At 35.4% G+C, this 16,278-nt stretch overlaps 1 protein-coding gene across 1 annotated transcript in view; it reads right to left on the bottom strand.

The window, feature by feature from the left end:
• LOC129270960 (telomerase protein component 1-like) overlaps positions 1–13,036 on the bottom strand; it is a 41,421-nt gene extending 28,385 nt beyond the window's left edge. The window contains exons 1-5 of the mRNA XM_054908301.2: positions 12,789–13,036; positions 7,902–8,147; positions 5,250–5,318; positions 1,706–1,812; positions 134–267 (exon numbers count right to left, since the gene is read on the bottom strand). Of these exons, the coding sequence (XP_054764276.2) occupies positions 134–267; positions 1,706–1,812; positions 5,250–5,318; positions 7,902–8,126 (535 nt within the window). The 5' untranslated portion in view covers positions 8,127–8,147; positions 12,789–13,036. The remainder of the gene's footprint in view (positions 1–133; positions 268–1,705; positions 1,813–5,249; positions 5,319–7,901; positions 8,148–12,788) is intronic.
• Between the last annotated feature and the right edge of the window lie 3,242 nt (positions 13,037–16,278).

The raw sequence follows: 16,278 nt of genomic DNA, 5'->3' as shown, positions 1-16,278 counted from the left end.
ATCATCATCATCAGCATCATCATCATCATCATTATCATCATCAGCATCATCATCATCATTATCTGCTGAACACTATCTTCAATTATCACCCCACCTCCAAACATATCTACATGTAGTACAGAGAGGAAAATACCATTTGGGTTGTCTATCCTGTACGCTCCATGGAGGATCTCCATCTCCGTGACTGAAAGACCATGGACCCAACGGTATTCTCTTGACAATGCCTCTGGTACATCATGAGTTGTGGGAATCCAGCCACAACGCTCACTGGAAAATAAAGAAGAAGCAAATATCACATTAAAGGTCTTGTATCTGGTTTTTAGAGATACAAAATCTAGGGGTAGTTTTAGTCTGCAAGCACAGACTCTTATTCGACACTTTAAACCAATAATCAGGTCTCTGGAGAGTGAAGACTAGACTCCAAATCTCTCTGTATGGTAGAGGCAGCCACAGTACATATCTAGTCTTACTACTTCAGACTATGCATTATGCGAATAGTGAAACCAAAGGTCTGTGTCTTCAGGCTAGGATAGTTTGGTGAGTTTTGCTTGAGGAAAGAGGTATGAATGTGCAGCCTAAAGGACTTGACTGGGACTTTCCATCTTGTCTCAAGACCTACTTGTTGATTAAAGTTTTATTTTTTTTTTGCTAGGGGTGCTGAAGTAAATTTAACAAGCAAAAAAAAGAAAAGAAAAAAGGTTTCAACACTAAAATCTTGTTTATTTTCCATACATTTCTCCAATTTGACACACCTACCAGAATTCCAGGGCGTGCTGCCTATGGAAAATAATACATGCAGCATCCCCTGGGAAAATGTTGGGGTTGCTTCAGCAACCCCGCTTCCCAGTGCCATGAGTGGGGGTGGATAGGGTGGTGGGGGAATCATAAAGCTCTTCATAACTAAGCACTACTATATGCACTTGTGAGATTCTCAATGATTCTTATTCCTACCAGCTTAAGTTGAATCTGATGTTCGTACATTAAAATACCTGTACTTTCACAAGCATCTCTTAATTGAAGGTTAATTATTTGTCCAAAGTTGATAGAGGTTATCAGAAATTAGTGCTGGTCGATATTATATTGCAAAGTCTGAAAACTCATTATATACATGCATTATGAGCTGCAATTCTGTAAGACTAAGAGTAGGGAAGGGAGAACTGAAAGAAATGCTTTCATTAGTGCTTGTCCATGAAAAGCGGACATTTGCATACCAACTTACAAAGTTCTGAGCTGGTTTAAAGCAATACAAAGCAGCATTTGTAGTCAATAGAATAATGATTAACTTTTCACAATTGACAATATTTTAGTCATATCATGTTGAAGCGATATATAAACATAATGATAAACCCATTATGGAATATTCATTATTTTTTCAATATTGCACAATTTTGATAACCCAAGGACTTGTCACAGTTTTTATGTAAAATAGTCCATTACGTACATTGTATGAACAGGTCTATGAAAAATTTCCGATATTTATGTACCACAGACGGATTGCAATTGATTTCTGAACTGTGCTGTGATTGGTTAAGTAGAAAAATTTACTGCCCTAGCCGTAAAAAATGGCTGTAAACATGGATATCTATTGTTATTTATGACTTCAGTGTACACTTTTTCCATAGATCCTCATCTCCAGCATTGGGGCCAAAGGACAAGTACATGTAAATGAAAGCCAGAAGGTACATAGTATCACAATAAAGTCTACCTTGTGAGATTGAGGAAGAATGGCATGATGTTATCTTGGTAGCATCTGTCTATCTCTCCAAGGCATGTCCTCAGTGTTTCCTCGGATGTTGTATCTTTTGGAACACCCTGTAGTTAAAATAAGGAATAGAAGTTTAAGCATGTCTACGCGAATGCATTATTAATTTTTCGCAATAATAATCATTTATGATGGTGTCTATCTCTCCAAGGCATGTCCTCAGTGTTTCCTCGGATTTTGTATCTTTTGGAACACCCTGTAGTTGAAAGAAGGAATACATGTATACGCGAATGTATGATTAATTTTTCGCAATAATAATCATTTACGATGGTGTCTATCTCTCCAAGGCATATCCTCAGTGTGGATGTAGTATCTTATGGAACACCCTGTAGTTGAAAGAAGGAATACATGTGTAGATTATTTTTTTCTCAATAATAATCATTTATGATGGTGCTTCATATTAAAGCAAAGTACATGTAATTCAAATTTGTCAAATTTCATTAAAATAAGAGAGAGGGAGAAAAATAAAACTACCTGACTCCCACATTTTGAGGCTTGCAAAGTTTCAGCCTTTCAGGAGATATGCTCATTGAATAAATCTTTATAAATGAAAAATCAAGCGATGTGATTGAGTGATATTTTTGTTTTATTACATGCATTTCTGACTCAAGGAAGTTTTGTTGTGCTCTTGACCTGTTATAAATGCAGGTACAAGTACATGTATGCTACATACAATGAACATAACACACTGTACATGTACATGTAACTCATCAGCAGGGCTACTGACAGTCCGCAACCCAAGCTAACCAACAAACAGAGCTACAATATACAGTATACATGTACAGCATTGTGTCGGACACGGAGCCTTCTTGCCATCAGTAAATCATTTTTGCGCACCATTCGGCCCTTACGCAATGCCATCATGCATGCTGCTAAGGGCGTTTTCGCATGCAGGTTATGCACAAAAATATGGTGTTAAGGGCATTCTTGCACTGACACGCATGATGATATATGAGCAATATCACGATGCAAAAATTATTCCTCAAAGTCAGTGACGATGTGGCTGTAATTCCAAAGTGTACTTTTGGTGGCAGAGGTGGGATAGATCCATGCCATTGTACAGGTACATTGTCATTGTGCATGACATGTGCACACATTTTTTAATGGACACAATTAAAATAATTACTGCCTTTTAACAATAATTTCATAGAATGGGGTTGACACGACTCAACACAAGAATCTGTTTGCATGAGTACATGTAAGTATAATGGCAGACATTCTAATAATGACCTTTAGTGGCATCCAAGCCCAAGGACTAATTTATACCCTCATTGCTTTATTGTTGACACTGTTACCATGACACACATTTTGTATATTCCTCACCACTTTATTGGTATTGCTCCATTCATTGTCCATGCATGCACTCAACCCCGATTCCGAACTGTGTGTTCAAGTGTAATGCTGTTACAGTGTACATTTATTGTTTTCAATATGGCAGAGAAATTCTATAAAATTTAACACGTATGGATTTTGTTCACAGTTCAGGAATTCATCACAAGAAAAAAAGAGAAGAGAAATGTGGAAATGCATGCCAGATTATAAGCATGGCTCTATGTTGATTGATGTTTCTGTGCATACGTCCTCATTTTGAACTACATGTATGTTACCTTTATACAGCAGACTGAGCAAAATAAAGCATTTGGTGATCAATTTATCATCACGTTTGGCATTCATATCTTTTATAAATATAAATACAATAGTTTTTCTCTTATTAAACCATGAGGATCCAGTGGAACTGGTTTTTCCTTCTGGGAAGGATGTACATGTAAATAAACAAAAGGAGCATTACACTTACAGTGTTACAAACAAATTCTTGACACTCATACATGTAGCTTCCCTTAACTTTAGCCTAGACTTGACCTTAGTTAAACTGGACTTCAGAACACGGGCCATAGTGTTCATTTAATAACTTTTACCATGTTAACCCATTCATTGCATCCTGTTATCTCAGGCAGCTTGGAAATTCTGCTTGTGTACATGGTATTGGTATTAAAGGGCCTACCCAAATCAAATTGTGTTACAAAACATAATGGGTTAACATGAAGGCAAAGTCCCTGACCTTTAATTGGTCTTAGTAAAAATGTTCTGTTTATGACATGAAATGAGAACAGTCAATGCAATATCCACAAGGTGCCAAATGTTAAAAAAAATGATTGTATGGGTACATTCAGACCATTTTTCCTACACGAGGAAATAGGAAACATAAAATCATCATGCAGATTGCATTTACACTCATTTCATTGCATACATGTACACTAATGAAATTCCCAATTACAAATGCCTACGTTTGGCAAAGGGTGCTTAATCCATGCTTGAATGAAGATCAATAATACACTGCACATCTAAATACTATGATGCTACAATCGCAACCACCTTGAGAATTTCGGCTATTGCTTGGTTGATATAATTGGAACGCCGAGGAAAAGGTGAAAATAGCCCCCTATACAGAGAATATTTACTTTTATTTTCCTGTACCCTTGAGTGAAAATCACTAGTTTTCAAATTGGCAAGTTTGCTGGAAATCAAAGAAAACTTAATAATTGAAATCTTCTAACTTACATTTGAATACAGTATAACATGTTATATGGAAATAGCTCAGCAATTATTGGAAGTTGCATTGCCAATTTCGAATGAGGATCCACATTAAATTGGAGAATATATTTTTTTAATGCTATAGAGCATTGCAAGTCAACTCATGATACTATACAACGTTCTGTTCATATACATCAGCAGTAGGCCAATTAACGATCATAGAACAAGAATCATAAATTAAAATGGAATGTGATACCCAAGCCAACAAGGTATTTATGGATATGAACTGTGTTTTATTGCACACAGTTATAAACTGTAATCTATGCTTCCACCATGCACATTTACATGGCATACCTGGTATACATATACATTATGACTTTGAACTGCATGCAATTATATGTGGATCTGAAATTAATAATATTGAAATAGATAGTACTGTGAAACAGTTCTCACCTCACAATACATGTTAACAAGGAAAATTAAACCCTTGGAAGTTGGAACAGATTTGCAGAAAAATATACCCCCCCCAAAAAAACCAACAACATGAAACACATAAATGAAAAAACAAAGACAATCATTCAAACGTTGAGATCACTAATGCTATGAAGATCCTCTCATTGGCAATGCGACCAAGATTTGTGATGTCAGAGAAGTACAGTAGGCCTATTACTCTCCCCTATGTAAACTATGTGAAAATATACATCAAAACATTTGTATCTTCGCTCATTCTAATGAAAACTCTTACAATTTGTCCATGATGCGATTAAACATTCAAATGCTCATAACTTTCTTATTATTTGTTAATTTTTTTTACTCAAACGTTCATTGAATTTATATATATATATTTTTTTTTTGGAGGGGGGGGGGGGAATTGTCTGTTTATAAATAATCCGACATGTTCTCAGGATTTCAATTTCCTTAAAGTGTAAACGAAAAAATAGGTACATGTACTCACCCATCTTAAATCACAGTCCACCAAATGAATCCGTCTCTTTTCACACCAGGTCCTCAGATCAGGGAACACCTACAAGTAAAATTTATACAATAAAGGCATGAAGTTCTATTCCTATCGAGGAATACTTAAAAACATTCAAAATATACCTGACCCAAAATAATGGTATATTAGAGGTCCAATCACTATTTAAATTTGATTTTATTTCATTATCTTCTTCAGCATGCATTCAAAATATTCTTCATATGGTGATTTGCATATTTGACATTCATAGGTTAACTGTACAACTATAATGATGAACTCAACTGTAAAATTATGAGTACAACAGAGTACAATCGCAAGGAAAAGTATTGCCAACACAGTTTCCTGTGACAAAGTATATATATGTTTAGATTAGAGTCCAATGAATTGCAATTCCATCCAAGAACAAAATGAATTTAATAAACTGAAGCATTCATCACCCTACAAAAATTTCATTGTAAAAATAGCAGATAAAAATATTGTTGAAGGTTTAAATTTTTTAAGAATCCATCAAAAAATCAAAAAGTTACTAGATTCTTAAGTTTTGATTTGTGGCATCATATATGACCAGCAGCTGCCCCATATGAATAAAGCATAAATTTCATTTTTTTAGAGGTTTATGATGACTATTAAAGAAGGTTTTTGATTCAGGAACAATTGTTAAACAATTGTCTAATGACATACCGAAGGTAATGTAGGAAACATCAATTTTTTGAGAAAATTAAATTTCAGTGATTTTATTTTAATACATAAGGAAGCTGCTCGCTGCTCATTACATCTGTCATGTATCAAGTGTGCTAAAAGTAGATTAGAACCACTGGTTTTGTGCATCCAACAATGAACAATACATACATGTACATGTACCAGTATTGTTCAGTTTAGACAACATTGTCTACAATGTACAATACTGGTATAGAAAATTAAAATACACAGCAATGCAATCTGCAATTATTTCATAATGAAGATAGAATATTGTTAGAATTAGGATTCAAATATTGAAATGCAATTGTTATGCACTCATATTTCCGGCAATGCCCCTTTTGGATTGTTTGAGGAATGCATATGAATACACAAAAATAGACACCTCTAGGCTATTTCTATTAGATACACAGCTATAACCAGATCCATTTTTAATCAAAGTTAACTACTAAAACTAGTTTATAGTCCCATTGTAAATGAACTGAAATTAATGGGGCAGAAAGCCTAGAGGTGTCTATTTTTGTGTATTCATATATGCATTCCTCAAACAATCCAAAAGAGGTGCATTGCCGGAAATATGAGTGCATAACAATTGCATTTCAATATTTGAATCCTAATTCTAACAATATTCTATCTTCATGATGAAATTATTGCAGATTGCATTGCTGTGCATTTTAATTTTCTATACATATTCTGACATACTGCAAAGATTTCAGTGATTTGATTAAAATCGAGTATTTAATGTTAGTTTCAAATACATTATCAAAGTAGAGCTTTTGAAAGGAATTGCATGAACATTATGACCCTGAATTTTCACCTTCATACATACATATGTTAACCTACTCAATCACACTAGGGATCATAATTTAAACCCACAGCTTGAGAATTTTTATAACTTCAAAATCTTTAATTGAGAATCAGTGATTCATTGTCTAGTCGTCCCGAGATGGTTGTATCTTCTAAGAATCACATGTATGTACTGTTTGTTTGTATGTTTTTTTTTTTTTTTTTTGGGGGGGGGGGGGGGGCAATAAAAGACAGCAAAATAAACTCAAGTCTTTATGTTTTCTTTATTTTTGGAACAAGTAAATTTTATGTTTTGACTCAGTAAAATGGGGAAAACTAGGTATCTATCTACTGGTCCGACATGAACATGCTGGACCAGTAGAAAAAAAAAGGTTAGTGTGGAGCCCGGCTCAAATACAATATATTGGACCTCTCAGCATCTGGAATAAAGATCTATCATCTATGGTTATAAATCATGAAGTTCATCATTAAAAAGGCAACAAGATGACTGGACCGGAACTAGACAGGAATAACCGTCATTTCTGGGGATTTCCTTAACAATTTCTGACATTTCACTATAATCCCCATTCATTATGTATGGGTGAGCCAACGTAGTTCAGCGGAACAACCAAAATACAGAGACTGAAGCTTTTGGTCTAGACCGGAACCTACATGTAACATTTCAAATACTAGGGGTCCTACATGTAAGCCAAATCTGTTTGGGTTTCATACTTTCATACGGAGCTCAATCCCCCCACGAACACGAAAAAAAAAATAACTCAATGCATGGATAGTCTAACACTAGTACAGTAATAACACAGGTTGAGTAAGTGATGTGGTGATGATAGAGAAAAAAGTGAAAGTGAACAAATTTACTATCTTGACTCGAGAGTGAATCTATTTCATTTTTGCCCTTTATATAGTTGTGTGGCTGGCAGTGGCTGCACATACAAAAATAATGGAAAGCAGGAGTACTTTGCAGTTAATCACTTTCACTTTATGCACACTTTGTAATGTAAATAATGTAAAACACCTGCCTGTATTCGCACCTCTCTGCAAATCATTGATCCAGTGGCATTGCATTGGCAATTGCACGCGTCAGCAACACTCGGCACCAATTCATTTTGGCGTATTTTTACCTCTGCTTACCTCTTTCACCAAAACCTCTCGCTCTGCATGAAAATCCTTGAAGGTGGATGATACAAATATTCTGACCGTTTTCCATCCTGACCGTCGGACCACCAGTTTTCTCATGTCACCGTTCATGTTGCTGTCGACTGTTCCTTTCACACGATCCCAAGTTTTCTGTACCATGTACTTGTAGTCCGAGGGGCCCGATGGTACGTCCAGTGATTTGGAAGAACCACAGCCCATAGTAGTGCAGTGGAGCACGCACTGTGTACGGAAGAGAAACGCAGGTTGTTAGTCTCGGCAAAAATAGACCCTTTATCAAGCTCGAGCTTACTGGCTGTAATTATGCGAACAAAATGCAACAAAATATGCTTATATTAGACGCCATATAGAAAGGTTACATTTTCTCCATGTACCACCCCGCCTACAATCTTCTCGAATGTCTAAAAGGGTATCACCTACCTTGTAACAACATTCTAAACCTATAACAATTCCATATTTTTTTTAATATTAGGGGGCCTATATAGCAATATTAGACCCTATTAGAAAAAATATCGTTACTAGCCGTGTGCCAACAGCACAATCAGTACAAAATATAATTTGATTCAATATTGTTCATACAGTAATTCGAGGGAATGTTTTCCCCCTTCCCCCTCAATCAACAATGGTCTTTTGTTATAGGCCTAAGCATTGTTTTTTTCAATTTCATACGATCCCACCGCTGCCACCGAAAGATGAAAGTTCAGTGCACGAGTAATGAATCAGTCAAACATTCAATTTTGTCTTTGTCTTTCGAATTTGATTTTAATCATGCTAAATATTTGAAGTCGAATTTTTTTAGAGATCATGGGGGGGGGGGGGGGTGGTGAGAATCATGCCTATAAGTTGATCATGCTGGTATATAGGCCTCAATCTGGCAAATCCAGCTAAATGTTCTATGAGACTGCTTCAGCTCCATCACCCTGGAATGCTCTGCTACCGAGGATCCAATTAATCAGAAGAATCGCTCGAAATATTTAAAAACATGTTTTTTCTATTTTATGCAATATTTGTTAATTACCTTTTTTTTAGGTTGTTGTAAATCAGAACAGATTTTTGGAAATATGGTGCTTTATAAAAGATGTTTATAATTATTGCTGATTTTTATTTTATATTATCATTGGTAATGTATTATTGCTATTGAATTGGGCCGATTTTTACTATTAAAGTGGTACTCCAGGCTAAAAGTATGATTTCGACCAGATAAAGAAAAAATCAAACAAACAAAACACAAAAAATCGATCAAAATCGGACAAGAACTAATAAAGTTATGGCATTTTAAATATTCGCATTATTTTGGTGAAACAGTTCTAGGCATGCTCACTTAAAATGTTGGGCAACATAGTACTGTCCACTGTGTTGGGTAATGTATGTTGGTAAAATAAATTTGGGCAATTATTATCCAATCGAGGAAATTTATTACCCAATTATTAGTTTTATCATTACCCAATTTGGGCAGATTTAACCGATAGCTGTGTGGACAGCATGTTGCCCAAGTTTGGTTAAAAGTTGGGCATTTTTTGCCCAACTATTTGAAGAGTGTGTCTTTATGAATATCCAATGAGCAAACTGATGATGTTATATCCCCACTAGTCTTGTTTTTTTAAATTTTATTATATGAAATAATGTTTATTAAAATTCCTTCCTCCATGAACTAAAAAAATGATTGACAACTGAATAATGCATTGGATATTCATTGCTGCAACTTAATGTATTGTACGGGGAGACATAATTATCATTCACACATGTAGGAAAAAATGAAACAATTTTGATTTCATGTAATAAGATAGGAAACAGGAAAGTGGGGATGTGACATCATCAGTCCCCTTATGAATATTCATGATGACGTGCATAAAAACTGTTAAAAAAAATATTGCTAAACTTTAAAATTCACTTACTTTGTTATTTTTTTTAAATCAGATTTTGATGAAATTTTTTGCATAATGCTAATTGGATTTTACTCCATGATACATCTAATTGTTTTCAGTCCGGAGTACCCCTTTAAGCCTATAAATAAATAGCATCATTATATCAATAATAGCATCATTATTAGCATCATCACCATGCATGATTGGCCTATATTCTTTAACGGATTTTTCATTTAAACTTCATTCATCATGTTCATAATTATGTTTCTCTATTTCTCTTTTATCTAAACTAACTTAATATTAGGATCGAGTTATTTCAAAAGGAATCTTGCGAAAACTCAAAACACATAATATTGTCGATGATGTTGCCATAGCTGTTTCTAAATACATATAGATTATCATATCATTATGCATTTATCAATATATAAACACGAGATCATTCATTTGAATTCAGTCAAACAATTTGCGTCAATAAAACAAAACACTCCTAAAAATCAATCAATAATTCAGGGACCACCCTAACTTACAGCAATGCATGATGATGTACATAACATGGACAGTGCAATGCCTGAGGTAATTGAAACTCATTGATGCTTATCAGAATTCAGGTAAAAAATCATTTCATTCCATTTAACGTCGATTTTAATCTTATTTTTGTTTTACAAAATATGATGACAACAACAAAATAGTTCTTTGTAACAGCAAAAAATTTAAGAAGTTGTGGATCTGAAATAAGACAAAATTGTTTGTAATGGATACACATAACAAACACAATCGCATCGAATTTTGATGCGATATCACAAAGTAACACAAAGAGTCTGTCAGTGTTCAAGTTATACTTTTCTATAGGCCTAAAATAGTGTGGAAATCAAGTATATTCTAAGGCTCAAATTCGCGTATCATGTATATCAAGAAACCTTAATTTACCCCTAAAATACAAAAAAATATTTTACTTTTATACCTCGGTCACATTTGCTCTACGGCGGTCGTACGGCAAGTCGAAACAGCCGTTTTAACATTTTTTTGCACCAGCTAAATATAGGTGGTTTGAAAAAAAAGAATAAAACGGCTGTTTTCGACTTGTCCTACGGCCGCCGTACAGCTAATGTGACCGAGGTATTAAAAGTTTATTAATCATTAAAAAAGTTTAGGTGCGATCATTACATGTACAAGAAAAAACGACGAATCACTTAAATGCCCCCCATATTTTCAATACAAGATACAATCGAGTTAAAGGAATGGTCCAGGCTGGAGATATTTATATCTCAATAAAAAGAGTAAAATTCACAAAGCAGAATGCTGAAAATTTGTTCAAAATCGGAAAAAATAACAAAGTTATTGAGTTTTAAATATTGGCATTATTCCGGTGAAACGGTTCTAGGCATGTCTTTATGAATATTCACTAGGTGGGCTGATGATGTCATATTCCCACATGTTCTTTAGCATTTTATTATATAAAATTAGGTTTATTCAAAAAATTTCTACCAAGAACTAAAACAATTGGATTGACAACTGAATAAGTGCATTAGCTATTTACTGCCGCAACTTATTTCATCATAATGGAGACACATCATTTACATGATCGTATGAAAAAATGAAACATTTATGATTTCATGTAATAACATAAGAAAAAGGAAAGTGGGAATGTGACATCATCAGCCCACCTAATGAATATTCATGACGATGTGCTTACAACTGTTTTCACAAAATATTGATAAAATTTAGAATTCAATAACTTTGTTATTTGTTATCCGATTTTGATGAAATTTTCAGCATTTTACCTTGTGAATTTTACTCTATTTATTTAGATATAAATATTTTCAGCCCGGACCACCCCTTTAAAGCAATTCTAGTGTAAAAACTTTTTGCCATTTTCATCGTTATTATCAATGATTATAATCAACATCATCATTATTATTGATATCATTATCATTTTAATCATCATCATCATCGTCATCATCATCATCATCATCCATCATTCATTCATTCATTCAGTCATTCATTGTTAAGGCTGCATGTACGCAGAAATGGCTGGGTGGGGGCAGGGCACACAAACTTTTTCGAAAAACTCAAAAGCGAGGGAGTGAAGCCACCGAGCTTGTCATTTGGACGGTTTTCCATTTTGTAAAGTGAAATTGAAAGATTTCGTGCATACTTTTGGTGAATTATGTGAATATTTTCAGTCAAAAAATGTAAGTTTCCAAAAAAGTTGTGGGTGCTACTGCCCCCTGGTTCCCCGCTGCGTACGGCCATGCTCATTGTTCTTATCGCTATTAACATAATCAATATTTTATCTTAATAAAAAGAATGTAAATAGATAAGAGTAAACATGGCCAATAAAGAAACACAAGCGATGGATAAATTAAAATGAATTAATGAATAGCAAATCAAAGAATAAATGAATTATTGTAAAATTAGATTAAGAAATATAACAAAGATATATTTTCTCATAATTGTTTAGCACGCACTACAATTACAATATTGGGTAAAATCGGCACAAGCATAAAAAAAAATCAATTACTTTATCTGTACACGAAATATTGATCATTACTCATCGTTAAGAAACATTTTTCAACCAAAGTAATTACTAACAAAAGTACATTATATATTTCAAAATATGCCTATCAGACAATGACTTCGACCCTTCTCACCTGTTCAGACGACCAGTGTGTGTTCGAATAATGGGGGGGGGGGGGGGGGGGTATCAGCCAAACACACAAAAAGAATTTATTGGATGCGAATAATTTGGTAATGATAGCACGTGCATGATTCATGAATGAAAATACATTATAATACATTTTTGTTACCTTGATTTGTGTTCCGCTGAATCTGTTCTCGACTCTATATACAAAGTACTAAATGAGCACCCATTATACTCATTCATATTTCTCAACTTGAACGCACACGTGTAGAAATACATTCATATTTAAAAGGTCACCCTATACACTAATATGCTGTAAACTTGTACGAATATACTGAAGAATGATTCGCCACTCACCAAATAGATGATGTGCTTCACTATACGGCGCCAGTTGATTATACCACTATGTCAGCCTCTAAGAAACGGAGGCGTAAATGCGTATGATTCAGATATTCGGTGAATAGTGGAAATTATGGCGTACAGAATTATGGCGTAGTCTTTATGTCTTTTATCGATCTGAAGAAGACCACGGGATTTTAATGGTCTATCAATGGACGGACTATACTTGTGGTAGGTGTATCTGTCTATTTACAAAGCATTCGCATGCTTCCATTGTAATTATGCAGGGATGGGAGGTTCTCAATGAAAAGCGTCGTCCGTTTCCCAAGCGACGAATAGAACGGGGTTTGTTTGTGGGTTTTGTGCTGGTAGTTTCGTTTCGCAGACATCTTTGTGCAAATACCTTCGCTCCCTTGAAATAGCTTCCTCCAAATAACATGTTTAATTAGCCACTTCTTAGGCATGTATCCCAAAGAAAAGTGGAATTTGATGACCTGATATTTACTTTAACCGCAAGCATTTAAAACGAGTTAGCCCTTGTGGCTTCATTTTCAACAGATACCGACGCGCTTCCTATATGATGATTCCTATATTCAGGGGCGACGTGAAAGTATTATAGGGGGAGGGGGATTAAAAAAAATATGAACAACAGAGTTAATAAAGAGTTATAACTTTTTTTTACTCTTGTCATACTCTTTTTGATACTCAATTTCTTTGATCCTCCAATTTCTCTCCCTTTTTCTTCTTTCGCCCAGGGCGGATCATCTTACCGTCCCTGTCTGTATTCAGAAGAGATGTTAGGTCAATAGGCGGCAGGCCTACGATATTGTTTGAAAATATAATCTCTTCTAATTAATAGTTCTAAGCAAAGTGTCGTTTTCGTTATATTTGAAATAATAATAGGCCGACACATCAAACTCGTTGTTTGATTTCTTTATGCAACGCTGTTCACTAAGTATAGAAACCTTACAGTGATACATTCTTAAACAACAAGTTTATTTTCTTTATATTTGATACTCAATAAATGGCATGTTTATTCAAATTGTCAATCAGCTATGTTAAGCTTCATATAGTAAACAGCTTTGCATACAATTTAAAAAGCGTGTAGTTTACTGTGTATGCTTGTTTAAAATCATTTAATTTAATTAGCTGTCTAAGCATACATTAATGTAGCATTACCCGGGCTTTTGCAGAGCAGCTATAAACTATAGATTTTGCTTTTCAAGCCAAAATATTCCTGCAAGCTTATCCCCATTTACCTCACGCGGGTCATATAAAAAGAACATTGTGGTTAAATTTCTTGCTGAAGGAAATAACGTCATGAATGAGATTTGAACCTTTTGATATATGCGTGTTTACCGAGCGTTTCATCAACATTTTTGTCCGTCAAGTTGTCAGATCTGACATCTTCCCTTTATTCTGATTGGCTGAGAGGCACTGTTACCATGGTAACTATCTGATAAAACAGGATTTGTCGGATAAAACGTCCGACAAGTCCTTTCATGAAACGCTCCACTGGTTTATCCGCATTCTGCTAATGTCCGCGCGCAGTAGTCCCCCGGGGGGGGGGGGGGGGCAAGACGCATAACAAAAAAAAATTGAAAGAGATCGAAAGCGAGTGGGCGAAGCGACCGAGCTTGTCATGGGGTAGCCTCTTGTCGAGGCCCTGTCGGCTGCTTTAAGCTTTCCGAGCGAACATTGCGAAGCAAGGGAGAGAGCTCGCGCCAGGCCTAATTCGCTTCGCGAATTAGAAAATCCCTCGCTTCGCTCGGGAAGCAGCCGCCAGGGCCTCGACAAGAGGCTAGTCATGGGGGCGCTTTTGCATTTGCAATTGCGATGACCCTATAACACACAAGAAGGTGCTGGAGTATACATACCATTGCTATGCATGCATATTCATCTTACAAAGAAAGTAAGTAATTGAGTCGTATCAATAAACTACTGTTTGAATATGAAAGAGGCAACCTTCTATTTCTGTGTGATTAAGTTCGTTTAAAGAATTATGAAAAATTAAACCCCTTTACAAAGAACATGCATATTTTTATCACATTAATTGCCCAAAATCACCCATGGAAAAAGCCTCCAGACTTATGAATTCCGTCTAATGCAAATTTTAGTTGCCTACAGTAAGGTCATTATAAACTCTAAAAATGATTACAGATGCTGAGAAAAGGGCGCCAAAGTGCAATTTTCATTTCTCTTCACAGCCCTCAACTTTTTGTATAAACATTTTGTCTCATTATTACTATCGCATCACTATTCATTACCAACACTACCGTCGCCACCACCATCCCCACCATCACAATCATGACAACCACCACCACTGTCGCCAACACCATTACCACCGCCACCACCACCACCATCATCATAATCATCATCATCATCATCATCATCGTCATCATCATCATCATCATCTTCACCATATCATCATCATCATCATCACCATCATCATAATTGAACTTCACCGTCGCTACAACCACCGCAATCACACCACCGCTACCTCCACCACCATCATCACTACTACCACCACCACCGTTGCCACCACCACCATCAGCATCAACACCGTCATCATAGTTAAAATAAGTTAATGAAAAATAACGACATTCTTACTCATCGACTGCCTTTTATCAAATGCAATTTATTCTTCAACTACTTATTTCTCCTTAATATGCTCTTTCTCCATCTCTGATTATTTCCTGCACTATAAGGAAAACATAATTCTACAAAAGCATTGTTAAAAGATATATTCAAAAATATATTCGCAGTGATTGCTTTTAACCTAAATTTACTACATAACATGAGATTAATTGATGTAAATTTAATTCTCAAGGAATAAATATAAGGAATGATTATCGGGTCCATTTCAGAAAAAAACATGATGCACTGGAAATTATCCAGCTTCATGATATGAGCCAAAACACATACAGAATGTTCGTTATTAACGAATCGTTCCTTCAAAACTCAAGTGAAGTTTCAAAATTAAGAAACATAGACCTATTTTCCGGCCTTACTTACATTACATAAGAAAGCTTTAAAGACATGATTGAAACCATTGAAAATATTCATCGAGAGCCAAATTCATAGGGATTTACAACTACGGTGGTAACTTTGCCATTATGGCAACCTCCATGGTACAAGGGCATCATCCAATCGCAATGAAAGGTTCCATGGAAGTTACAATAATGACAAAGTTACAACAATTGCAAGTCTTCGAGAAACGGGCCTCTGTTGTTAGATGGAAACGAATAACAAACACCCTCCCTCCTCTTCCCCGTCGCTGACGCGATTTTCTCTAACAGTAAAAAAAAAAGATACAGAGAGAGAGAGAGAGAGATGGAGGAAGGAAGAGGGGGGGGGGTGAACAGTAAAATAGCCTTGAAGGGTTATGAACACACAAACGATACAGAGGAATAACATTAATAAATCCTCTTGGTTGCTTCACTCTCTCTCACGTTTCCCCCCTTTTTTAGCACTGATGATATGACCATATTATACACCTCATCTGTCT

Source organism: Lytechinus pictus, chromosome 11 (assembly GCF_037042905.1).
Source record: "Lytechinus pictus isolate F3 Inbred chromosome 11, Lp3.0, whole genome shotgun sequence".
Classification (NCBI taxonomy): domain Eukaryota; kingdom Metazoa; phylum Echinodermata; class Echinoidea; order Temnopleuroida; family Toxopneustidae; genus Lytechinus; species Lytechinus pictus.
The sequence above is the reverse complement of the archived record's forward strand: the minus strand, read 5'-3'. Positions and strand labels throughout refer to the sequence as shown.